The sequence below is a fragment of the Microcaecilia unicolor genome, chromosome 6 (genome assembly GCF_901765095.1).
Source record: "Microcaecilia unicolor chromosome 6, aMicUni1.1, whole genome shotgun sequence".
NCBI lineage: Eukaryota > Metazoa > Chordata > Amphibia > Gymnophiona > Siphonopidae > Microcaecilia > Microcaecilia unicolor.
In genome coordinates this window covers 139,012,166-139,038,849 of record NC_044036.1, presented here as the reverse complement: position 1 = coordinate 139,038,849, position 26,684 = coordinate 139,012,166, and the positions used below count along the sequence as shown (strand labels likewise).

Below are 26,684 nucleotides of genomic sequence, written 5' to 3'. Positions count from 1 at the left end.
AGTGTTGCCATAATGGGAAAGGCCAAGAGTCCCCATCCTGTTTTCAGATGGGGTCAATCCAGATTGCAAATACCACATTCATATCTCGTGAGTGTGCGTCTGTTCATCTCTGTACATCTCAGTGAGGAAGGAGGCATGACATGATACGAGGTTTGGGGAGATCCGGTAAAATTAAAGGCCAGTGTGTCTCAGTCCATGCTCAACATATGGTGATCCTTTCATTTTCATTCTATATGTCCTCATTCCAGACCTTCCTTTCATTTGGAAGGGGATTCTTTCACTTCCTGTGCATTTTTGCTATTAGTATATGAGTATGGTCATACGGGGAAAGTCTAAGAGTCCATTAAGCCCAGCATCCTGTTCTCAGTTGTGGTCAATACAGGTTGCAAGTACCACATTCATTTCTTATGGATGTGGGTCGGTACATCTTAGTACATCTCAGTATAGGAGGAGTAATGTCCGTGATACGAGGATGATAAGGTCCTCATTACCAGTTTTCTTGCCCTGCTCTTCGGTCTCGCGTCGGCTCCGCGCACTTTTTTCTTAAGTTATGGTCGTAGTAGCAGCGGCGCTGATGAAACTACGTCTCGTCGTTTCATCCTTTCCATAGATGTCTGGTTCATTGCAGACAGTCTTATTGGCAGAGTTGTCAGGTCAAGCAACGGGTGGTGCATTTCGGGCACACCCTAGGTTATGGGGTGCATGTAGCCAGGTCTCTCATTTGAGATCTCTTTTGAGCTCTCGTGTGATCTCATTAGATTTCATAGCATGTTTCTATTTTTTCTCTCATTGTTTAGTCAAGTTGGCGCAGACTGTTTTTGTCTTCTCTACAAGCGTCCCACTTTCTGTTTTCTCTGGATGTTCTTGGGCCTTCGGCCATTACCTTGCTCTATTTTGCAGAGTAAAATTTTACTTTCTAGCTCCCAAGAAGGAATTTTTTCTTCATTCGCTTTGGAGTCTCGGTAGTCTTTTTTGGGCAGCTTTTCACTCTGTCAATTTCGTGACCATTGAAGAAAAAAAAAAAAAAAAAAAAAAAAAGAGTTCTCAGTGGATAGTACCTTAAGGGGAGGTCCCAGTTCTACAACTATTTCTTTTCGCTCTGACCTTCCATGTGCCTCGCTTACTCTCTTGCTAAAAAGACTTGTCAGCGGCAGAGATAGATGCCCTCTCGTATCCAGATATTTATCTCTGATGGAATCCCTCCGCTCAGTTGGCCTCTGTATTCTCACTAGTGGTCTGGTGGTTGAGATTGAGCATTCTTCCTGCAGGTATGCCGGGAGCATATACACAGTGACCAGTTTTTTGATGGCTGCATCTGTGAAAATATATATGTATATTTATAGTTCTACTACATAAGTACATATGTAATTCCACACTGGGAAAAGCTCAAAGGTCCTATTGAGCCCACCTTTCTGTCCACGGCCAATCCAGACCATGAGCACCTGGCTAGATTCCTAAACGTACAAACATTCTATACATGTTGTTCCTGGAACTGTGTAGTGTTTTATGGACTTCTATATGTTTCTAACAGATGAAAGGTACTAACAAGTGTCTACTGTTGATTTATTCCCGTTTTCACTAATTGGGGTCTACAACAAGAGTCTCAGGTGATTGGCTTGCAGAGGCAACAGCTACAGATGATTCTTTCTCTCTCAGTTGAATTGCGCTCTGAGATATGTTTTTTTTTTTCATGTTGGGTAACTGCAGCGGCTGTCAGTTTATTTGGACCTTCAGTCTAGTTTGCAGCAAGGATTTAGGTACCTTCTTCTTCTGCATAGTATTTAACTGCATTCTTGTTTTTACCTATTTAGCTTCTAGTGATCAGGTACTTTCTCACTGACAGGCTTTACATACTTCCAATCTGTTGCTAGGTCAGCAATAGTCTACAATATCTGGAGTATTGTACTTCAGGATTTCGGTTTCCACTTTCTCAGCTGAGGTAGATTCATTGCAGTTTTTTGTTGCCAGGCGGCTCTGCTTCTACCTTTGTCATCCTTCTTTCAGTTGTTTTTTCTCGAGTCTCTCTGTCCTTTGCGCTGCACTGATGCGGTAGGGGACAATGTTCAGCGTCGCTTGGACTTTTCAGCTTCAGCTTTTTTGCTTTGTAGTCATTCTATTTAGTTTATTGGCGGTTCTTGGATCGTCAAGCTTTGGCTTCGTATTCATCCTAGTTTGGGTGTCTTCAGGGACTCTACCACATTCTCAATGTCTGTCCCTCCCGTAAGATTACTGCTTTGGTACTTCCCAACAGTCCAATCCTGGTCCGGTCCGGAGGGATGCTAAGGAAGGAGAAATTAGATCTTACCTGCTAATTTGCTTTCCTTTAGTCCCTCCGGACCGGACCAGGCCCCTCCCATGTTCTGTCAACTCTTTAGATTCTTTTATTAAGTTTGGAAGTGTATTCGTTCCTTTAGCACACGTGGAATGTTTAAAAAAAAAAAAAAAAAGACTTTGCGTGGTCCATACCACTTCTCTGGTGATTGCTGGTGAGCTCGGTTGCTGGAATATATATAAAACCTTAATGGGTCATACCATTTCTCTGGTGAGAGTTGCTGGTGAGTTCAGTTGCTGGAATATATATAAAGCCTTAAATATGTCATACCACTTCTCTGCCGAGAGTTGCTGGTGAGCTCAGTTGCTGGAATATATATATATAAAACCTTAATGGGTCATACCACTTCTCTGGTGAGAGTTGCTGGTGAGTTCAGTTGCTGGAATATATATAAAGCCTTAAATATGTCATACCACTTCTCTGGTGAGAGTTGCTGGTGAGTTCAGTTGCTGGAATATATATAAAGCCTTAAATATGTCATACCACTTCTCTGCCGAGAGTTGCTGGTGAGCTCAGTTGATGGAATATATATGAAACCTTAAGTGAGTCATACCACTTCTCTGGTGAGAGTTGCTGGTGAGCTCTAATATGAATGGGCCATGCCACTTCTCTGGTGAGAGTTGCTGGTGAGCTCTAATATGAATGGGCCATGCCACTTCTGTGGTGAGAGTTGCTGGCGAGCTCTAATATGAATGGGCCATGCCACTTCTGTGGTGAGAGTTGCTGGCGAGCTCTAATACAAATGGGCCATGCCACTTCTCTGGTGAGAGTTGCTGGTGAGCTCTAATACAAATGGGCCATACCACTTCTCTGGTGAGAGTTGCTGGTGAGCTCTAGTACTCGGTTTTGCCGAGGAATTTGTGGCTGCTAGGATTCCATACGGCACAGAAGTTCTTTCTTTCTTTCCTGCTTTGTTATTCAAATACTGAGGCTAAGGTCACATGGCCAGGGCTCCTATTGGCTCTCTAGAGTCAGAGGTTTTTCTCAGTCTCCACCTGCTGGTAGGCGGGCACAACCCAACAGTCCAATCCTGGTCCGGTCCGGAGGGACTAAAGGAAAGCAAATTAGCAGGTAAGATCTAATTTCTCCTTTTTTAGGCCCACTACTTATAAAGCCAAACTAATAAAGATAAATCTTAAACATTAATACTAATTACTGTGCTTTTTTTTTCTAACTTGCCAAAGTACGAGTCATGTGCATTCATTTGAAATGACATAGAAAACGTCAACAGTATACCCCACGTCATTCCATTAAGAGGGCATCCTCAACAACTCAAGAAAAAACACAAAATATTGTGTTTTCCTTTCTTTTTCTTTTGGAAAATGACATGGGGAATGCTGGTTCAAATTAATGTGTAAGCCTAGTACTTTGACAAGTTAGAATAAAAGGTCCACAGTTAGTATTAATGCTTAAGATTTATCTTTATTGGTTCGGTTTCATAAGCAGGTCGGACTAAAAAAAATTCTACTTAATCATAGTAACTTGTGCTCTCGTTGTAAGTGGAATGGTGGTTAAATTCATTGAGCAGTGAAAGTGTTTCATTTACTATGTGTGAATGGTCCCTTTCCTTTTCCTTTGGCAAGAGGTTCGGTTTTATGCAAGATGATGAAGGTTGCAGTGAGTATACTTGGTTTGATGCAGACAGAGAATGTCTAAGGCTTTGGAAATTCTTTCTCCTCAGAAGGAGATGAATCTGGTTAAAATAAAATTGTTTTCTTTTCTAGACCTACACAATAGTTGAATTTGCACATTTTAGCTCTTTGTGTGTCATTTATGAGTTGGGTCTCTCCTTTGTACTGCTACCACTTATAAGAACATAACGTAAGAACATAAGCATTATCATACAGGGACAGCTCGAAGGACCATCAAGTGCAGTATCCTGTTTCAACAGTGGCCAATCCAGGTCACACGTACCTGGCAAGATCCCAAAAGAGTAAGACGGTTTTATGCTACTGATCCTAGAAATAAGCTGTGCATTTTCCCAAGTCCATCTTAATAATGGCTTATGGACTTTTCTGTTAGGAAATTATCCAAACCTTTAAAAAACCCTGTTAAGCTAACTGCTTTTATCACTTTCTCTGGCAATGAATTCCAGAGTTTAATTACACATTGAGTGAAGAAATATTTTCTCCAGTTTGTTTTACATTTACTACTTAGTAGGTTCATTGTGTGTCCCCTAGTCCTAGTATTTTTGGAAAGAGTAAACAAGTCTCTACCATTTTGCATGGCACCCGTCATATCCCACCTTAGCTGTCTGTTCTCCAAGTTGAAGAGCCCTAGGCCCTTTAACCTTTGCTTATAGGGAAGCCGTCCCATCCCCTTTATCATTTTTGTCGCCCTTCTCTGTACCTTTTCTAATTTGGCTGTATCTTTTTTTTTTGAGATGCGATGACCAGAATTGCACACAGTTTTCAAGGTACAGTCCACCAATGGAGCAATACAAAGGCATTACAATGTCCTCATTTCTGTTTTCCATTCCTTTTCTAATAATACCTAACATTCGGTTTGCTTTCTTAGCCGATGCTGCACACTAAGCAGAGGGTTTCAACGTATCATCAATGATGACCCACAGATCCTTTTCCTGGGCGGTGACTCCTAATATGAAACCTTGAATAACATAGCTATAGTTTGGGTTCCTCTTTCCCACGTGCTTCACTTTGCATGTGCTCACATTAAAAGTCATCTGCCATTTGGATGCCCAGTTTTCCCAAGGTCCTCTTGCAATTTTTCACAGTCCTCTTGTGATTTAACAACTTTGAATAACTTTGTGTCATCAGCAAATTTAATTACCTCACTAGTTATTCCCATATCTAGATCTGTTACGTGCTCTTGCATTGTGAGCAGGAGTAACTGTGCCCCCTTGATTTCTGTCTGCCATTATTTTCTGTGTCACACTGCTACAGTGTTATGTGGCTAGTGCAGCTTCCCTCCCTTGCCTCATGTGATACGTCTGCATTATTTTTAACAGGATAAGTTAATTTTAAAATGGCACCAAGCATGTTGACTACACAAGAAGCTCCAATTTAGAGTCTTTCCTTTTTTAGCTACCAGCTGTCATCTAAATATAATAGCAGATATTTTCAGTGTAATAGTAGAAAGGAAGAGCATATAATATTTTGTGAGGTATGCTGTAGTGAAAGGAATAACTGTTTTAAGTTTCCATATCCTGTTTAATATTGATCACCTGTGATTAGGAGAGGGGGGGGGGGGGTTCTGTCAGAAGCATATGTTTTTTGTTCAGTTTTAGTGGTGAGGGGGATTGCTTCTGTTTTATTAGGTGTTCTAGCTAAATTGATTGTTGAAATTAAACTTAGGGGGCCCTTTTACAGAGCAGCGGTAAGCCCGCTCGCTTTTCCGGGACTACCGCCAGCCCAATGCAGCCGCCCGGCGGTAGTCTCACCCCGAGCGTGCATCATTTCCATGGGGGGTGGGGGGAAGAAAACTCTCGGAAATGGCTTGCACGGCGGTAACCCGGCAGTAGTCGCGCATTGCCGCGTTCTGCCCGGTTACCGCGGGAGCCCTTATCGCCACTTCAGTGGGTGGCGGGTAAGAGTTTTCTTACCCCATAGCCATGTGTGTCTGGGGGCTTTTTACTCGCTGCGGTAAAAAGGCCCTGGCATGTAGGAAAAACTGCCCTTTTTCCCCGCACCTTGTTAAAAGGACCCCTTAGTGTTTTATGGAAAATGGTATTTTTTATTCATGGGGGGCAGAGGAGGCGGAGCAATTGTCAGCAGAAGAGCAAAATTGTTTCAAAACTGTTTTCAGTTCACCATGTCGGGACTTGTAAATATCATGCCATAAAAATATCTTGTGTAGGGTCTGAAAACGCTGAACTAGTTCAGCTACCTAAATTCCCTGTCTGTATAAATGTGCCCTACGAAAAACTCTGTATTCTGTCATTGTGTCTGAACACAATGCAGAAGTTTAAAAACCCTACACTGGTCTTTCATGCTGTGCATTTCAGCAACACTGACATTCCAAATCTTGAGCCTTTTCTGTACATAGTGTGGTTTCTTGTACCTCTACCACAAAGGGACAGGACTGGGATAGATCCAGCAAGAAATATGTGGGGATTTCAAAATGAAAATTTTCAAAGTGGCATAAAGCAGATTTGAAGTTCTGTACCTGAGGAGCCAGCCTATCCCTAAATTTGCAAAAGAAAGCTCCCATGAGGGGTGTTTTCCTCAAAATTTGCTCTCATTATTTTATGGCCTAGTGTTGTTTTGGTGCACATTTCGTCATGTTAGAGAACAGGGGGGTGTTTTATCCAAATCCATTTTCTTTCCTATAATCTGTGAAGTCTAATGCTTGCTGTCTGATTAAAACTTGCACATTTTTAATTTTTCATCCTTCCTTTGCTGTTTCGTCTTTGAGGCCTTCCCCCTTTTCTGTATTTGTTTTTAAGTTGTCATACTCGGCCCTACAGTGTCTGTACCATCCTCAAGTGCCACTTATCTTTGGTTATTACTTTTATACCGCTTCTCTTGTGAAGGTCTCTGCCAAGGTTGCTTGAGTGTATCTTAGCCTTTTAGTTGTATTTTTGCATGGGTGGTGGGTGTTTGTTTTATACCCTTTCCTCTAGTGCAGTCCACGATGAGGCATATTTTCAAAGCACTTAGCCTCCCAAAGTTCCATAGAAACCTATGGAACTTAGCCTCCCAAAGTGCTTTGAAAATATGCCTCTTTATATGATAAAGAAGTATTGAAAAGCAGAGAAAGTGCCAAAGTTCTCAAGGAACTCCTTCCATTCTGTATCCATGAGCAAATATCTTTTGATAAATTAGGCCCCATGTATATCTGTTACGCTGCCTGCAGTTGGAGCTGGTAAAAATATCTGCAGTCGCAAAGGTTGAGGTTGCACATTTTGTCGTGAAAGCTACAATGCAATATTGATTCTCAAATATGAAATTGATTCTTGGACCTGCTCGGTGACTCTGAAGTTTGGAAATCGGTCTTTTTGAATGGTTGCCGGATTCCTAGGGCCTAGAGGGAATTCTGACACATTCACTGCTTCTGGGCAGGGTGTTAAGGACATGCAGTCATAATGTCCCATTGTTAATTCATAAGAGCACAACGACAATATATTGTTTTGTATGTCTCTGTTCTGATTATAGAGATTTCTCCCTATTAGTCCAGTAATTGCAGCTACAGCTGGGCTCATAAGACTGGATTCTTTCTGGAGCCCTGCTGTCTTGGGCCTTAGGCCTAACCTCTTCCAATTACTTTTGTGCAATTATTAGAACAACCCCCCCACACATGGCGTCCATACAGAATTAACGTGGTGCCAATGCGGTTTGCTAAAGTGCATGCAGTAAGACTCAGCGACAGGAGTTTGTTAGATTTATCCAATTCCACGTGAAAATAGTAATTGATGCAATATTATACTTCACGGACACCAGTTATTGTGATTCACGTTCCAGAGTGTTTTAGACCCCTGATGCAGGCCTTTTAGGCTGAAACACAGCCTGTGTTGGGTCTTTTGGCATGCTGCATTGTGTGTGCCCTTTTTTTTTTTCTCTCTCCATTGTTTGTTTCTAATAAAAAAACAAACAAACCACAAGTTAAAACAGACGAAAAACTGCAAGCAGGCCAGAAGCAAGAGCATCAGAGCGTGGATTAGGGAATGGAGTCTCTTTTCTGATCCAGGTTTGCTCCTTCTCCACCTCTTCACCACAGGCTGCTTGGAAGGGAGGGCCTGAAGCACAACACCGTGAATACTCTGGATTGTGCAAAGAAATGGTGGTTCTGTTGTTCCATGCCGTTCCCCCTGAAATAAAGCATTGATTATATTAAATAAAATATGGAAAAAGAGAAGAAAAATGAATAAATGATAGAGGCGACAATGATATGGAGAAATATAAAGAAGACAAAGGAGCAAAAGATGGTTGGTGTTCTCGATGTGTGATAGAAGATAGCAGCAAGAACTGAAGTGGGAATACTATCAAAGCACCTGCAGTTTACAGAACTGGGATTTTGATGAAGCACAAACCATGGCCAGGTTTAGTAACATAATAAGTAATAGCAGAGAAAGACCTATACGGTCCATCCAGTCTGCCTAACAAAATAAACTCATTTTACGTGGTATGTGATACTTCATCAAGCAGATGAATCCATTACGAGTGGGTTGTGTCCATCAACCAGCAGGGGGAGATAGAGAGCACTGAAAAACCATAGTGCCTCATGGCCAGCTAGCTCCATCTGCCTCTTCAGTATTCTCTATCTCCCCAGCAGGGTGGACGCAGCTTGTTCAAGCTCCTTCAGAAATCTGCCTGGGGTGGCTCCTGTGCTGTTGCCAGTTGTAGCAGGGGTGTTGTGGCTGATGGTGCCCACTTTAAAGGCACATAGGTACGCCCTTTCCCTGCCTTACCCGACCCCCGATGTGGATGTAGACACATAGGCAAGCCCTGTCCCTGTCTTTGCCCACGCTGTGGATGCAGGCACATAGGTTCGCCCTTTCACTGCCTTTCCCACGCTACTGATCCTCCGGAGTGGAAAAAGTTGTGTCTTACGCTGTTGCCTCCAACTTTCCTCACAGCGTCAAAAAAAAAAAAAGCTTTGCGCTGTAGCACTGCGATCCAAGAAAAGAGGCTTTCCTTCAGTTTGTGCTACGGATCGGAGCTCTGTCAACTCGATCCGGAGAGGAAAGAGCATTTGGAAGCTCCTCCAGGGTGGGCCCGCGTTCGGGACGATTTTGGTGCGAATCCGCCATTTTGAATTTCCTGCCGTTTTCGGCGATGGCTGCGGAGGTTGTAAAGCGCTGTTCCCGTTGTGGCAAGTGCAGATCAGCAGCAGGGCTCTGTAAATCGTGCTCTTCTGATGTCAGAGCCGGCCCGAGCATGGCGAGCGAGGTTTCTTCCCGCTCTGTGGATCTGGCAGCGGGCGCCATTTTGGAACAGCATGGCGCGACCCCCGCTGAGGTGGAGGGCTGTGAGCCTGGAGGGGAGCCTTGAATGGAGGCTAATATGAGAGCCATTTCCCCCGGACTGGAACCGGGAGGCCAGGGTGAGCCATTCTCCCCTGAATTTGTTTTACTGCTGTATAAAGCATTTATAGTAACATATAGTAACATAGTAGATGACGGCAGAAAAAGACCTGCACGGTCCATCCAGTCTGCCCAACAAGATAAACTCATATGTGCTACTTTTTGTGTATACCTTACCTTGATTTGTATCTGTCATTTTCAGGGCACAGACTGTATAAGTCTGCCCAGCACTATCCCTGCCTCCCAACCACCGGCTCTGGCACAGACCATATAAGTCTGCCCAGCACTATCCCCGCCTACCAGCCAGCCCCCCCCCCACCCCTCCCCCACCACCGGCTCTGCCACCTAATCTCGGCTAAGCTTCTAAGGATCCATTCCCTCGGAACAGGATTCCTTTATGTTTATCCCACGCATGTTTGAATTCCGTTACCATTTTCCTCTCCACCATCTCCCGTGGGAGAGCATTCCAAGCATCCACCACTCTCTCCGTGAAAAAAATACTTCCTGACTTTTTTTTCTTGAGTCTGCCCCCCTTCAATCTCATATCATGCCCTCTAGTTCTACTGCCTTCCCATCTCCGGAAAAGGTTTGTTTGCGGATTCATACCTTTCCGATATTTGAACGTCTGTATCATATCACCCCTGTTTCTCCTTTCCTCCAGGGTATACATGTTCAGGTCAGCAAGTCTCTCCTCATACGTCTTGTAATGCAAATCCCATACCATTCTCGTAGCTTTTCTTTGCACCGCTTCAATTCTTTTTACATCCTTAGCAAGATATGGCCTCCAGAACTGAACACAATACTCCAGGTGGGGCCTCACCAACGACTTATACAGGGGCATTAAAACCTCTTTTCTTCTGCTAGTCACTCCCCTCTCTATACAGCCTAGCAACCTTCTACTTACGGCCACCACCTTGTCACACTGTTTTGTCGCCTTCAGATCCTCAGATACTATCACCCCAAGATCCCTCTCCCCGTTGGTACCTATCAGACTCTCACCGCCTAACACATACGTCTGCCGTGGATTTGTACTCTCTAAGTGCATCACTTTGCATTTCTTCGCATTGAATTTTAATTGCCAAACCTTAGACCATTCTTCTAGCTTCCTCAGATCCTTTTTCATGTTTTCCATTCCCTCCCGGGTGTCCACTCTGTTACAAATCTTAGTATCATCCGCAAAAAGGCAAACGTTACCGTCTAACCCTTCTGCAATGTCACTCACAAATATATTGAACAGAATCGGTCCCAACACCGATCCCCGAGGCACTCCACTTCTCACCTTTCCCTCCTCCGAGCGAATTCCATTTACCACCACCCTCCGGCGTCTGTCCGTCAACCAGTTCCTAATCCAGTTCACCACTTCGGGTCCTATCTTCAGCCCGTCCAGTTTGTTCAAGAGCCTCAGGAGCTCTCCCGCAGGGGTCTCAATCGGCCCAGCTGCCTGTGTCCCCTCCAGTAGAGCCCGGCCTTGAATTACCGTCAGGTGCGTTTTCCCCTGACAGATGGCCGCAGGACAAGCGCAGAAGGGTGGATTCCCCTTCAGAGAGTGGCGCAACCTCGTTCCCCCCCCTCCCCCGTGTGAGAAGTCTGAGGGGTCTGGCAGGCCCTCGTAGTCTGGAGAGCCAGAGGAAGGTGCAGGATTGCCACTGGATCCGGATGATCCTTCCGCGGTGAGGATTTTCCACCACGATGAGCTGCCAGTGCTGATTTCTAATGCACTGCAGGCTCTCTCTATCGAAGATCCTGCGAGTGCTGAGCTCTCCTCTGCTAATCCGAGGATTACAAGTACTAAGAAGCCTGCTCGAGCCTTTCCTTTGCATGACTCCATCCAAGAGCTTATTTCAGCTCAATGGGCTGACCCCAAGGGGCCTTTGAAAGTTTCCAGGGCTATGGGGCAATTATACCCTCTAAGTGAAGAGAATTTGGCGCGCCTAGCTGTGCCTAAAGTGGATGCCCTAGTCACAGCTGTGACAAAGAGAACTACCCTCCCGGTTGAAGGAAGAGTTGCCCTGAAGGACATGCAGGACCGACGCCTTGAATCAGCTATAAAAGCGGTCCTTTGAGATTTCAGGCCTATCCTTACGGACGTCTGCATGCAGCTGTTGTGCTGCCTGAGCCTGCCTTGCTTGGTTACAACAGGAAGTGGAACAGCCCGGAGATGGAGCGGAGCCCCTTGCGGAGGTGGCACCGCGGATGGAGTCGGCCTTGTCTTTCTTGGCTGACGCCCTTTACGATCTGGTCAGAGCTTCGGCTAAACAGGTGGCGGTGGCGGCTCGCCGCCTGTTGTGGCTACGGCATTGGGCGGCTGACATGGCCTCTAAGCAAAGGTTGGTGAAGTTGCCCTTTTGAAGCCTTCTCCTATTTGGTGAGGAGTTGGAGATCATTTTTAAAGGCTTGGGGGATGCTAAACCCCAGCGCTTACCCGAGGACAGGCTGCGGCCTTCCTCCAAGGGTCAGGCGGTTCCCTCCTCTTACAGACCTCGCTTCAGAGAAGCTCGAAGGTACCGCCCGGGGCGTTCTGCTGGCTTCACTTCTCGTGCCCCGTTTTCAGCAGAGGAACTCCTTTCGCTTGGACAAGCATTCAGCAGCAGCTGGCTCAAGGCCTGGAGTTCAAGGGCGACCCTCTCAATGATGGTGCACTGGCCCTCTCCTCGCTCCCTGTTATAGGAGGACGACTTTCCCTCTTTCACGAGGAGTGGGCCAAGATTTCCTCAGACCAGTGGGTCTTGGACCTGATCAGAGATGGCTGCAGAATAGAATTCAATGCCCCGATAAGAGACGTGTTTGTGGAGTCCCGATGCGGTTCTGCCGCCAAACAGGCGGCGGTAGAGGAGACCTTACAAGGCTTGATTCACCTAGGGGCGGTGTGCCCGGTGCTTCCCGCCGAGCTCGGCTCTAGCCGTTACTCCGTTTACTTTGTGGTGCCGCGAAAAGGAGGGTCTTTTCGGCCAATCCTAGACTTAAAAGAAGTCAACAAGTCTCTGAGAGTGCGGCATTTTCACATGGAAACCCTGCGCTCTGTCATTGCGGCGGTACAGCCAGGAGAGTTTCTCACGTCTCTGGACCTGAAAGAAGCTTACTTGCACATACCAATTTGGCCCCCTCACCAGAGGTTTCTGCGGTTTGCGGTGATGAGGAAAACATTTCCAGTTTCGGGCCTTGCCTTTTGGCCTCGCCACTGCTCCCCGAACCTTTTCCAAGGTAATGGTGGTAGTAGCTGCCTTTCTCAGGTGAGAGGGTATCCGGGTTCACCCGTACCTAGATGACTGGCTCATCAGAGAGTCATCATGTTACAGCCAGAGTGGTCTCAGTACTGCAGTCTCTAGGTTGGGTCGTCAATATAGCCAAAAGTCGCCTGACCCCCTTTCAATCTCTAGAATATTTGGGGGTCCGGTTCGACACAGCCTCGGAGTATGTATACCTACCCGAGCAAAGGCGGTGCAAGCTTCAGAACCAGGTCCGTCTGCTCCTGAGGATGCCTCGCCCGCGAGCTTGGGACATTGTCCAGCTGTTGGGGTCGATGATGGCCACCTTAGAAGTGGTGCCATGGGCGAGAGCACACCTGAGTGTTCCCTGCTTCAACGATGGTCTCCAATATCCCAGGATTATCAATGCAGACTCACGTGGCTCCCTGCGACCCGACTCAGTATGGGGTGGTGACTCTCAGACAGCATGCTGCGGCGAGGAATGCCGCTAGCGCTCCCCGATTGGTGCCTGGTGGTAACAGATGCCAGCCTGAAGGGCTGGGGTGCTCATTGCCGGGGAAGGCATGCCCAGGTCTCTGGACACCCGAGGAGTCGGCGTGGTCCATCAATCGCTTGGAGTTGAAAGCGATATTTCAGGTGCTTCTGGCCTTTCAATTGACCCTGGCTGTCAGAGTTCTGTCAGACAACACGACAGCAGTGGCCTACATAAATCGTCAAGGTGGCACTCAGTGTCAAGCACTGGCCGCTCAGATATGCCACTGGGCCGAGCTACATCTGCAGTTTCTATCAGCAGCTCACATTTCAGGTCAGAGCAACATGTAAGCCGATTATCTAAGCAGGAATCAAATCGACCCAGCGGAGTGGGAACTTGCAGACGAAGTATTCCTGCAGATCTGTGCCAAATGGGGGACGCCCGTAGCGGATCTTATGGCCTCAAGTGCAAATGCCAAAGTCCCTTGCTTTTACAGCATACGGAGAGATCCTCGCTCGGCGGGGTTGGATGCCCTGGCTCAACCCTGGCCTCAGGGCCTCCTGTATGTGTTCCCTCCGTGGCCCTTGATAGGGCGAGTTCGGCTACATCAAGGAGAGGTGGTTCTCATTGCCCCAGATTGGCCCAGGAGGCCGTGGTATGCGGACCTCCGGCGGATGTGGTGGAGGCTACCTGGCCTTTACCTCTGGTACCGAATCTGTTGTCACAGGGACCGGTAGCCATGGAGGACGCCTGCCGCTTTGGTCTTATGGCATGGCTATTGAGAGGGAGCAATTGAGAGATGAGGGCTATTCCAGTTGTCATTTCCACTCTCCTACAGGCCTGCAAGCGTTCCACTTCCGTGGCTTATGCCAGGATTTGGCGCCAATTTGAGGCTCGGTGTTCTTCTAAAGCGATCACACCCATGCGGGCTTCTGTCTCACCGATACTTGACTTTTTGCAGGATGGTTTACAAAAAGGCTTGGCCTATAATTCCCTGCGTGTTCAAGTGGCAGCCTTAGCATGTTTTCGAGGGAAGGTCGCTGGCCTCTCTCTGGCTGCTTGCCCAGATGTGGCATGGTTTCTCAGAGGGGTGCTTCGGCTCTGTCCTCCCGTGCGGGCTCCATGTCCGGCCTGGAACCTGGGGTTAGTTTTAAAGGCCCTTCAGTGTTCTCCCTTTGAGCCGCTTAGGCGAGCTTCAGAGAAGGATGTGACCTTAAAAACGGTCTTTTTGGTGGCCATTACATCGGCGACACAGGTATCTGAGCTCCAGGCGCTGTCCTGTCGAGACCCATGTCTGCAGTTCTCAGAGTCTGGAGTTATAGTACATACGGTGCCTTCCTTCATGCCTAAGGTGGTTTCAGCGTTTCACCTAAACCAGCCTATTTTCTAAAGAGGAATTTCCAGAATCATTTGGGCAGTTTGCACCTTCTGGATGTGCGAAGGGCTCTGTTGCAATATCTGCGCATGTCAAATGCCTTCAGGACCTCTGACCATCTTTTTGTTCTATTGTCAGGTCCGCGCAGAGGGTCTCCAGCGTCTAAGGCCACTATAGCCCGTTGGCTAAAAGAAGCTGTTTTTTTCAGCATATTTGCTGTCTGGCCGGCCTCCGCCTGAAGCCTTTAAGGCACATTCCACAAGAGCGATTTCCTCTTCCTGGGCTGAAACTGGAGCACTCTCTCTTCAAGAGATATGCAGTGCTGCGACATGGGCTTCTAAGCTCTCTTTTGCCCGACATTACAGGCTGGATGTGGCTGCCAGGAGAGACGCGTATTTTGGAGCACAAGTGCTGGCGCGTGGTGTGGCTTGTTCCCACCCTATCTAGGGATTGCTTTGATACATCCCATTCGTAATGGATTCATCTGCTTGATGACAAGGAAGGGAAAATTAGGTTCTTACCTTGGTAATTTTCTTTCCTTTAGTCATAGCAGATGAATCCATGAGCCCTCCCTCAGTGGTTCATTATGTTAATTTTATGTTCAGTTTTTCAATGTTCCTTCATTGGGAGAAGTTGGAAAACAGTCTTCAGGATTTCTGTTCTGTTACAGGAGGTTGAGTTCGTCCCTCCTTTGAATTGTTGCTCCTGTTCTGGGGCGTTCATCCGCTGTGAGGAAAGTTCATGTTGTTATGCTTTGCGGTGTAACACTGCTTTGGAAGCTTCAAATACTGAAGAGGCTGATGGAGCTAGCTGGCCATGAGGCACTATGGTTTTTCAGTGCTCTCTATCTCCCCCTGCTGGTTGATGGACACAACCCATTCGTAATGGATTCATCTGCTGTGACTAAAGGAAAGAAAATTACCAAGGTAAGAACCTAATTTTCCCTTTATACCTGAGTTTGATTTGTCATTGCCATTCTCAGGGCACAGACCGTAGAAGTCTGCCCATTTTGCAGTTCCTCAGGGATCTGTCCTTGGACCCCTTCTTTTTTCACTTTACACCTCTTCCATGGGCTCGCTGATCTTATCTCATGGTTTCCAATATCATCTTTATGCTGACGACACCCAGCTTTATCTCTCCACACCAGACATCACTGCGGAAACCCAGGCCAAAGTATCGGCCTGCTTATCCGACATTGCTGCCTGGATGTCCAACCGCCACCTGAAACTGAACATGGCCAAGACAGAGCTTATTGTCTTTCCACCCAAACCCACTTCTCCTCTCCCTCCACTCTCTATCTCAGTCGACGGCACCCTCATCCTTCCCGTCTCATCTGCACGCAACCTCGGAGTCATCTTCGACTCCTCCCTCTCCTCTGCGCATATCCAGCAGATAGCCAAGACCTGTCGCTTCTTTCTCTATAACATCAGCAAAATTCGCCCTTTCCTCTCTGAGCATACCACCCGAACTCTCGTCCGCTCTCTCATTACCTCTCACCTTGACTACTGCAACTTACTCCTCGCTGGCCTCCCACTTAGCCATCTATCCCCCCCTTCAATCCGTTCAGAACTCTGCCGCATGCCTTATCTTCCGCATGGACCGATATGCTCATATCACCCCTCTCCTCAAGTCACTTCACTGGCTTCCGATCAGGTACTGCATACAGTTCAAGCTTCTCCTACTAACCTACAAATGCACTCAATCTACAGCCCCTCATTACCTCTCTACCCTTATCTTCCCTTACGCTCCTTCCCAAAACCTCCGCTCACAGGACAAATCCCTCCTCTCTGTACCCTTCTCCACCACCGCCAACTCTAGGCTCCACCCTTTCTGCCTTGCCTCTCCCTATGCTTGGAATAAACTTCCTGAGCCCATACGTCAAGCCCCCTCCCTGCCCATCTTCAAATCCTTGCTCAAAGCCCACCTCTTCAACGTCGCCTTCGACACCTAACCATTTTACCTCTATTCAGGAAATTTAGACTGCCCCAATTTGATTGACCGCACATTTTGTCCATTAGATTGTAAGCTCCTTTGAGCAGGGACTGGCCTTCTTTGTTAAACTGTATAGCGCTGCGTAACCCTAGTAGTGTTAAGTAGTAGCAGTAGTAGCACTGTTCAAGTTCTGAAGATTCTGGAATCTTAAAGAGTTACAAGATTCTGGAATCCCAATTAGTAGCAACATTCCATGTAGAACCCCAAAGAGTAACATAGCCACATAGTAAATGATGGCAGATAAAGACTTGAACAGTCCATCCAGTCTGGCCAAAAGATAAACTTGTTTTACATGGTATGCGATACTTTATATGTATACCTGAGTTTGATTTGTCTGTGCCGTTCTCAGGGCACAGACCATAGAAGTCTGCCCAGCACCTTTCTTGTACTAAAAGTTCTGAAGATTCTGGAATCCTAAAGAGTTACAAGATTCCGAAATCCCAATTAGTAGCAACATTCTATGTAGAACCCCAAAGAGTAGCATGAGTAACATAATAAATGACGGCAGATAAAGACCTGTACGGTCCATCCAGTCTGTCCAACAAGATAAACTAATTTTACATGGTATGTGATACTTTATACCCGAGTTTGATTTGTCCTTGCCATTCTCAGGGCACAGACCGTAGAAGTCTGCCCAGCACTGTTCTTGTATTAAAGTTCTGAAGCTAACGTCAGAGCCCCTTAAAATTTACACTCAAGCCCATCCATATCTATTCAGTTACGATCAGGGTGTAGACTGTAGATGTATGCCCAACACCAGTTTTGCTGCCCAATTACCAGCATCGCCACCCAGTCTTCGCTAAGATTCCGTGGATCCATTCCTTCTAAATAGGATTCCTTTGTGTTTATCCCACGCATGTTTGAATTCCGTTTCTGTTTTTATCTCCACCACCTGCCACAGGAGGGCATTCCATGTATCCATCACCCTCTCCATGAAAAAATACTTCCTGATGTTACTCCTGAGTCTGCCCCCCTTGAGCCTCAATTCATGTCCTCTAGTTTTACCGCCTTCCCGTCTTTGGAAAAGGTTTGTTTGCGGATTAATACCTTAATACCTTAGTAGATATGGTGGTTAGAACAGCAGGCTCTGAACCAAAGAGATCAGGGTTCAGATCCCACTAATAACTCCTTGTGGTCTTGGGCAAGTTACTTAACCCTTCTTTGTCTTGGGTACAAACAGAATGTAAGCCATCTGGGGACAGAGAAATACCTGAATGTAACTCGCCTTGAACTACCACTGGAAACTAAATACTAAAAATAAATAAACAGGTTTCGTTACTGAACTGAAAAGCTTTTAAAACACAAAACTGCACAATTTGTTAAATATTAATTCCTTCTAAGAAACTGTTGTCAGTGTATTTGTAAAGATTCCCTTGGAATGAGTACCGTACTTTCTTAAACCTCCATTATCCCAACTGCAGAGGACTTAAATTTAAATCAATATATGCATCTAGTTTCTCCTACATCTGCACACAACGTTGGAATGCACTGCCGAAAGCCATAAAAACAACACATGATTTGGCAGCCTTCCGGAAACTATTAAAGACTAACCTGTTCAGAGAGACTTATCAAAAGGACCCTTCTTAAAAAACATAGCATCAGGACTGTTCCAGAATTAGTTAACATTGAATTATTCTTACTTTGGTTACTTTATTACATTGTCATTATTGAACGCTTTTCACCACCCTTGATTTCAATACCTGAAATGTATTGATTTTTTTTTGTTACATTTGTACCCTGCGCTTTCCCTCTCATGGCAGGCTCAATGCGGCTTACATGGGGCAATGGAGGGTTAAGTGACTTGCCCAGAGTCACAAGGAGCTGCCTGTGCCTGAAGTGGGAATCGAACTCAGTAGTTCTCCAGGACCAAAGTCCACCACCCTAACCACTAGGCCACTTCTAATTTACTGTGTATTCTATATACTTTAACTAGAACATTACTCTGTATTTCTTATTCCGGAAATGGCGATCGCCACTACAGTATTTGTAAGCCACATTGAGCCTGCAAAGAGGTGTGAAAATGTGGGATATAAATGTAGAAAATAAATAAGTAATTTGTTGGGTAGTGTTGGAGAGTGGCAAAAAAGTGATCATGGAATTGAGGAAAATGAAGAAGTGTAAATGTGTGTGTTTGTATTCTGTAGGTACAAGAGCAAGATGTGGTTCTCCAGTCCATTGACAGAGCCATCGAAGCTATCCACAACGCAGCCATGACTAATGGAGGCAAATACAACCTGGAGCAGAGGGATGTCCTGCAGTAAGTGGAGTGGGTAGACACCCAAGTATAGGGAGAGAGAAGCTGGTATACTTCAGTGGCCCTTCTAAGCATGAGGGTAATCTAAAATAGCAAGTGGACACACTGGTCAGAAAGCATCACTTCCTAATATTGAACATATAGGGGGTAATTTTATAGCAGGGCACCTATGTCAAAGTTGGGAAGAGGGGTACTTGTTTTATAATGGCAACGTGGGTTCCTATGTGCCTTTATGAAATAGACTCCCAGAAGCAGTTTGCATAGCAAAAAAATTTACATGCACAAATGTACAGCTGTAATGTGAGCACATGTTTGTGTGCATAAGGTATTTTTTTTCTTGATGGCCAGCTTGATTACAGGAAGACATTAGAGCAGGGGTTCCCAACCCAGTCCTCTTGTCACACCTAGCCAGTCAGGTTTTCAGGATATCCACAATGAATATGCATAAGATAAACTTGCATGCACTACTTCTATTCTATGCAGACCTATTTCATGCATATTCATGAGGAATGCTTTTGCTGCAGCACAATGCATACACTTTCAGCATTAAACATTGTACATACATATGCAAAGACTTTTTTTTTCCTTGCTCTGCTCTGACATTTCACAGGGTGCAGTTGGGTGAGTAACTTCTGGAGGAATTTTACAAAGTAGTAAATTTAATATGAATCAGAGAAACGTTTTCTTCATTCAGTGTGTAATTAAACTCTGGAATTCGTTGCCAGAGAATGTGGTAAAGGCGTTTAGCTTAGTGGGGTTTAAAAAAGGGTAAGGACGGCTTCCTAAAGGAAAATTCCATAGACCATTATTGACTTGGGGAAAATCCACTGCTTATTTCTGGGATAAGCAGCATAAAATGTATTGAACTTTTTTGGGATCTTGCCAGGTATTTGTGACCCGGATTGGCCACTGTTGGAAATAGGATGCTGGGCTTGATGGACCTTTGGTCTGTAATATTTATTTAAGTATGCTAATAGGAAATTCAGGTCATCAAATAATCAAAAGGATGGTTGGGGGTGGGGGGAGGTGAAGAACAGAAACATCTTTATCAAAACTTATTTTACATTTAGATGACTTTTAAACAAAAAAAATATTGCTTGCAGTATTTTGATTTAGTTATATTTAAAGTTAGTCATGTTGTAGGGCTCTCAGAGAAACCTCGATTCATGGATATGGTATTTTATCAACCAGGAAATTAATTCATCATCGGAAGGAGACATTATCGCGCAAAGGCCACTCTCCTACCAGTCAGAGGATGACCCTGTCCTTCAGCGATCACCATGTAGAGACAGCGCGACAGCCAAATGGTGTGTGCCGGTCTGGTTATGAGCATCACCATAGCTTACCAAACCCAGACTTTCACGAGGAAGGAGAAACTCCCTATCAGGTATGTTCTGTCCCTGTGCCGAGTTCATCATTTCCACATTTTGTGATGATGTTCTTGATATATGATTTATGTGTTTTTGATGAGCAGTTTTGGATTGTAGTGGGCAGGTCTTAAATAGGAAAAAAGATTGAGGCGGACCCTCCGTTTTGATCAGGATTTCCTTAATTTCTTCCTGCATGTGTCTCATCATGGGCTCCATGTTTGTTATGTCTGCCACACGCCTAGTCTTCTCTGGTGTTGTCAAACAGTAGACTTGTATTTGTGACTGACCCCAGGATAAGTTACATCCCTTCCAGTGTATTTTTAATGGAAGATGACTAGTTAAGTTGTTCAATAGATTTTGAATTGTTTAAGCAGGCTGTGGGGTTGTCAATGCATCTGTTTTTTATATATGATTGAGACTGCAGCAACAATAATGAATTATTTATTTTTTTTATTCCTATAACACCTGAAATCGGGGCTTGATAAAATTACTAAAACCCAGGAGTAAACCCTTTTCAGAACAACCAAAAATAACTTTATTGAAGATAGGCCCAATGTGGCCAAGTTTTGGTGAACTGCCTTCGTCAGGGGCCTACAAGCATACCTAGAAATATATATATGTCAAGTAAAAAAACAAAACATATATAATACATAAAGTTTTGACAGGTTTCACATCAATATCATAAATATAAAATCCTTCTCCCCTAGACTACCTTAGCTGTTGGTTCATTTGATAAAAATCCATCCTGTGTAGCTGCGTATTGTGGGTGAATTTTACTGTGAGCCAGAGAAAGGAATATGATCGCCTAAAAAATTTTACTTTTGAGTTTTCAAATATAATTTGGCTAATATCTGTGAGGAATTCCACAGATGAGATAAGGAAATGCAGTCTGATTAGAATTCTGCATGTTTTGTCAGAACTGATTGCCATTAAACGTTGCGACCGCATCTCGAATAGTGTTTGCAGTTCTAGGCACCGCATCTCAAAAAAGATATAGTGGAGTTAGAAAAGGTACAGAGAAGGTCGATGAAATTGATAAAGAGGATGGGATGATTTCCCTATGAGGAAAGGTAAAGAGGTAGGGCTCTTCAGATTGGAGAAGAGATATGATAGAGGTGTATAAAATACTGAGTGGAGTGGAACGGGTAGACATGAATCACTTGTTTACTCTTTCCAAAAATACTAGGACTAGGGGGCCAGCAATGAAGCTACTAAGTAGTAAATTTAAAACAAATCAGAGAAAATATTTCTTCACTCACCGTGTAATTAAACTCTGGAATTTGTTGCCAGAGAATGTGGTAAAAGTAGTTAGCAGGGTTTAAAAAAGGTTTGGGTTATTTCCTAAAAGGAAAGTCCATAAGCTATCATTAAAATGCACTTGCCAAAATCCACTGCTTATTTCTAGGATAAGCAGGGCTTTTTTGAGGGGGTACTTGGGGGTATTGAGTACCTGCACCTTTTCCATTGTCTTCTAAAATTGGCCCATGGACCCCAAGTTTTAATGAAAGACCTGAAAGACCTCAGGCTCTATAAACCAAATCTGCCTTGTCATAGATTCTGTGACTGGTTGCAGGGGACCTGGCTGTTTTAGGGTGGGTCCCTCAGTGATCACCCCACCCCTGAAGGGCACCTTTTTTGCTAGAAAAAACCCACTGAGGATAAGAAACATAAAATCTATTTTACTCTTTTGGGATTTTGCCATGTACTTCTGACCTTGATTGGCCACTGTTGAAAATAGGATACTGGGCATGGTGGATCTTCGGTCTGTCCCAGTATTGCAGTGCTTATGTTCTTATGTTGCATTCTAGATTCCTCCACAGCCTCGCCGTGCTGCTCCTGTGATACCCCCACCACCAGAGAAGCGCAGGAACGCGCAAATGGCGGCACCTGCAAGAAGTAAGAGGCAGCCTTATGTTTATCTAGTGAAGAAAAGTGGCATTGAAATGGTGGGAGAGGAATAATTTGATAGGTTTGCTTTTAAGTGAGGTGGAGGTGGGAGGATGGGGAGCTGATCTCATAGAAATTTATAAGATTTATAAGCAGTGGAAGAGTAGCCAAGTAGTTGGAGCACTAGTCGACATCCCGAGGTGGCTGGTTCAATTCCCACTGCTGCTCCTTGTGGTCTTGGGCAAGTCACTTAACCCTCCATTGCCTCCAGGTACAAAATTAGATTGTGAGCCCTCCTGGGACAGAGAAATACCCACTGTACCTGAATGTAACTCACCTTGAGCTACTACTGAAAAAGGTGTGAGCAAATCCAAATAAATAAATATGGTCAGAGCACTTCATTCATTGATGGTGCTCCAAGAGGCAGATGTACGATGGAGACAAGCAAGATAGCGATAAAAGTTAGCTGCTTCACAGGAAGACGACATATTACTCTAAAGGGTCATGTGTTGATGCATGTAGATAACCATGGGAGGGTTCTAGATAATGTTTCTGTTAAAAACAGGTATATACGATTAGGAAATGTCTGGGATCTTGGAAAAAAAAAAAACCTCTTGATTGGTTTTAGCAGGAGTCTTACTTATGATGCTTCAGTCTGAAGCTTGTAGGTGTAAGCACAAAATGGGAGGAAAGATTTGTTAAAGACAGTGTGTACATATGTGTGTAATATGGTATTGGATATAAGAGAGATATGTGGAGGGGCATTTTCGAAAGGGACGTCCAAATTTTGATTTGGACGTCCTTGCAAAACGGCAAAATCTAGGGGTGGGGAAACTTGTAATTTCGAAACGAGATGGACGTCCATCTTTCATTTCAAAATACCGTCAGGGATGTCCAAATCCTTAAATTTTGCCATCCCTAGACATGGTCATTTCTGATATTCGGCGATTTTCGAAACCAAAGACGTCCATGTCAGAAACGACCAAGTGCAAGCCATTTGGTCATGGGAGGAGCCAGCATTTGTAGTGCACTGGTCCCCCTGACATACCAGGACACCAACCGGTCACCCTAGGGGGCACTGTAGTGGACTTCAGAAATTGCTCCCAGGTATATAGCTCCCTTACCTTGTGTGCTAAGCCCCCAACCCCCCCCAAAACACAATCCCCGCAACTGTACACCACTACCATGGCCCTTATGGGTGAAGGGGAGCACGTAGATGTGGGGGTACAGTGGGTTTGTGGTGGGTTTTGAAGGGCTCACTGTTTCCTCCACAAATGCAACAGGTAGGGGGGGATGGGGCTGGGTCCGCCTGTCTGAAGTGCACTGCACCCACTAAAATTGCTCCTGGGACCTGCATGTGCTGTCATGGACCTGAGTATGACATCTGAGGCTGGCACTACATATTTTGAAAGATCTTTTTGAGGGTGGGAGGGGGTTAGGGACCACTGGGGGAGTAAGGGGAGGTCATCCCCGATTCTGTCTGGTGGTCATTTCGGGCACCTTTTTGTGCCTTAGTTGTAAGAAAAACAGGTCCAGGTGAAATCGTCCAAGTGTTCGTCAGGGACGTCCTTGTTTTTTTCGATTATGGGTCAAGGATGTCCAAGTGTTAGGCATGCTCAAGTCCCGCCTTCGCTACGCCTCCAACACGCCCCCTTGATCTTTGGCTGTCCTTGCGACGTAGTGCAGTTGAAGACATCCTAAATTGGGTTTCGATTATACCGATTTGGACGTCCCTGGGAGAAGGACGTCCATCTTCCGATTTATGTCGAAAGATGGACGTCCTTCTCTTTCGAAAATGAGCCCAACAGTAGTATTAAAAAAAAAAAAAGACTCTGTCTTCTTCTCATGCTACCATTTAACTTTTCACAGAATCCTCTCAAGGTGATTCCTCTGTGTGGAACAGCCTTTTAAATATTCATGTTGGTATTGATAGATAATTAGCCTGTGACATGAGCAAGCCATGAAGTGAAGTTAAGCTGCTTTGCTTGCTTATACAGTGAGCTGCTTGGTGGACATGGCTGAATCAGTTGGGACTGATTACCCGATGCAGGGTAACCTTATGTCACAGTTACTGTGAGTTACCACACATTTTTTAATTGAATAGGTTCATTGAAAAATATTAGGGCTGGCAGCAGTTGATGCAACCAGTAATGGTAGCACAGGTTACTCTGTTTTAGTGAATCAACCATTTTTGTGTTTTTGATTTCCTTTCGATGTCTCTCCTAATGCATTTTCCTTGTATGTTCCCCCCCCCCCCTCCAGATTGTGTGGAAATTAGCTGCAGACCAGTTTCCAGTACATCTTCTACAAGCACAGCTTCCCTGGATACATTATATACTGGTTCCACAGATTCCTATCACCCAACGGCAGCTTCCAGCCCCAGCAACACCCCTCCCCCCGTCCCCAGCAGAAGTGTGCACACAACTGTATCGCATATCCTTGATGGAAGCATTTCGGCCCCTGGGACTGTGGCATCCTGTGTTTTCAAGTCCTCCCAGACCAGTAGGGCTGCCCCTTTGTTCTCAGAGGCTCAAAACTTTAACCATAGTGAGGAAAAAGTTCCACAGACCAAGAGGATAGCTCCACAGCCTCCTCGTAGCCTGGAAGCATTTAATGCAGTCAACTATGATGGAACAAAGAGGGCTGATTTGGAAATACCAACACTGGAATCCAGTCATCCAGCAGTAACCATACCAGCAAGCATAGGCGCCGAGCTAATTGAGTTGGTCCGTAAAAACACTAACCTCAGCTATGAGCTGTCCCGGGTGGCAATAGGAGTGATGATCGGTCATATTCAGAAGTCTGTTCCAGCAATTGCTCCAGTCATGGAACAAATTCTAGTTTCCTTGATAGAGAACAAGGTAAAGAATTAATATTAAAAGGAACTGCGGGGCAGGTCATGTTGTTATAGGTTATGATATTACAAGTTTAAATTTCAGTGAGCAAAACTAAGCATACGTTACACTGGCAATGTGCTTCATGTTATGATGCAAGTGAAGCCAGTTTATTGAGAATCCTTTCAGGGCATCGGTGTGCTAGTACTGTTTTGTCCATACTTTGCACCAGGGCAGGGTTTATCCAGCTGTTTCCAGAGCACCCCTTAGTCAATCTGGTTTTCAGACTATTCAGCGGATACAGTGGGGGAAATAAGTATTTGATCCCTTGCTGATTTTGTAAGTTTGCCCACTGACAAAGACATGAGCAGCCCATAATTGAAGGGTAGGTTATTGGTAACAGTGAGAGATAGCACATCACAAATTAAATCCGGAAAATCACATTGTGGAAAGTATATGAATTTATTTGCATTCTGCAGAGGGAAATAAGTATTTGATCCCCCACCAACCAGTAAGAGATCTGGCCCCTACAGACCAGGTAGATGCTCCAAATCAACTCGTTACCTGCATGACAGACAGCTGTCGGCAATGGTCACCTGTATGAAAGACACCTGTCCACAGACTCAGTGAATCAGTCAGACTCTAACCTCTACAAAATGGCCAAGAGCAAGGAGCTGTCTAAGGATGTCAGGGACAAGATCATACACCTGCACAAGGCTGGAATGGGCTACAAAACCATCAGTAAGACACTGGGCGAGAAGGAGACAACTGTTGGTGCCATAGTAAGAAAATGGAAGAAGTACAAAATGACTGTCAATCGACAAGATCTGGGGCTCCACGCAAAATCTCACCTCGTGGGGTATCCTTGATCATGAGGAAGGTTAGAAATCAGCCTACAACTACAAGGGGGGAACTTGTCAATGATCTCAAGGCAGCTGGGACCACTGTCACCACGAAACCATTGGTAACACATTAGGACATAACGGATTGCAATCCTGCAGTGCCCGCAAGGTCCCCCTGCTCCGGAAGGCACATGTGACGGCCCGTCTGAAGTTTGCCAGTGAACACCTGGATGATGCCGAGAGTGATTGGAGAAGGTGCTGTGGTCAGATGAGACAAAAATTGAGCTCTTTGGCATGAACTCAACTCGCCGTGTTTGGAGGAAGAGAAATGCTGCCTATGACCCAAAGAACACCGTCCCCACTGTCAAGCATGGAGGTGGAAATGTTATGTTTTGGGGGTGTTTCTCTGCTAAGGGCACAGGACTACTTCACCGCATCAATGGGAGAATGGATGGGGCCATGTACCGTACAATTCTGAGTGACAACCTCCTTCCCTCCGCCAGGGCCTTAAAAATGGGTCGTGGCTGGGTCTTCCAGCACGACAATGACCCAAAACATACAGCCAAGGCAACAAAGGAGTGGCTCAGGAAGAAGCACATTAGGGTCATGGAGTGGCCTAGCCAGTCACCAGACCTTAATCCCATTGAAAACTTATGGAGGGAGCTGAAGCTGCGAGTTGCCAAGCGACAGCCCAGAACTCTTAATGATTTAGAGATGATCTGCAAAGAGGAGTGGACCAAAATTCCTCCTGACATGTGTGCAAACCTCATCATCAACTACAGAAGACGTCTGACCGCTGTGCTTGCCAACAAGGGTTTTGCCACCAAGTATTAGGTCTTGTTTGCCAGAGGGATTAAATACTTATTTCCCTCTGCAGAATGCAAATAAATTCATATACTTTCCACAATGTGATTTTCCGGATTTAATTTGTGATGTGCTATCTCTCACTGTTACCAATAACCTACCCTTCAATTATGGGCTGCTCATGTCTTTGTCAGTGGGCAAACTTACAAAATCAGCAAGGGATCAAATACTTATTTCCCCCACTGTATGTGCGAGACAGATTTGCCTTTGTTGAATGCACATCTGTCTTGTGCTTATTCGTGGTGAGTATCTTGAAAGCCAAGTTGGCTAGGTG

The 26,684-nt window shown here is 45.3% G+C and overlaps 1 protein-coding gene across 2 annotated transcripts in view; it reads left to right on the top strand.

Moving 5' to 3' along the window:
- NCKIPSD (NCK interacting protein with SH3 domain) overlaps window positions 1-26,684 on the top strand; it is a 128,264-nt gene that overhangs the window by 27,979 nt on the left and 73,601 nt on the right. For both annotated transcript variants that reach the window (XM_030206405.1, XM_030206406.1), the window contains exons 2-5: window positions 18,504-18,616; window positions 19,805-20,000; window positions 21,792-21,879; window positions 24,133-24,731. In XM_030206405.1, the coding sequence (XP_030062265.1) occupies window positions 18,504-18,616; window positions 19,805-20,000; window positions 21,792-21,879; window positions 24,133-24,731 (996 nt within the window). The remainder of the gene's footprint in view (window positions 1-18,503; window positions 18,617-19,804; window positions 20,001-21,791; window positions 21,880-24,132; window positions 24,732-26,684) is intronic.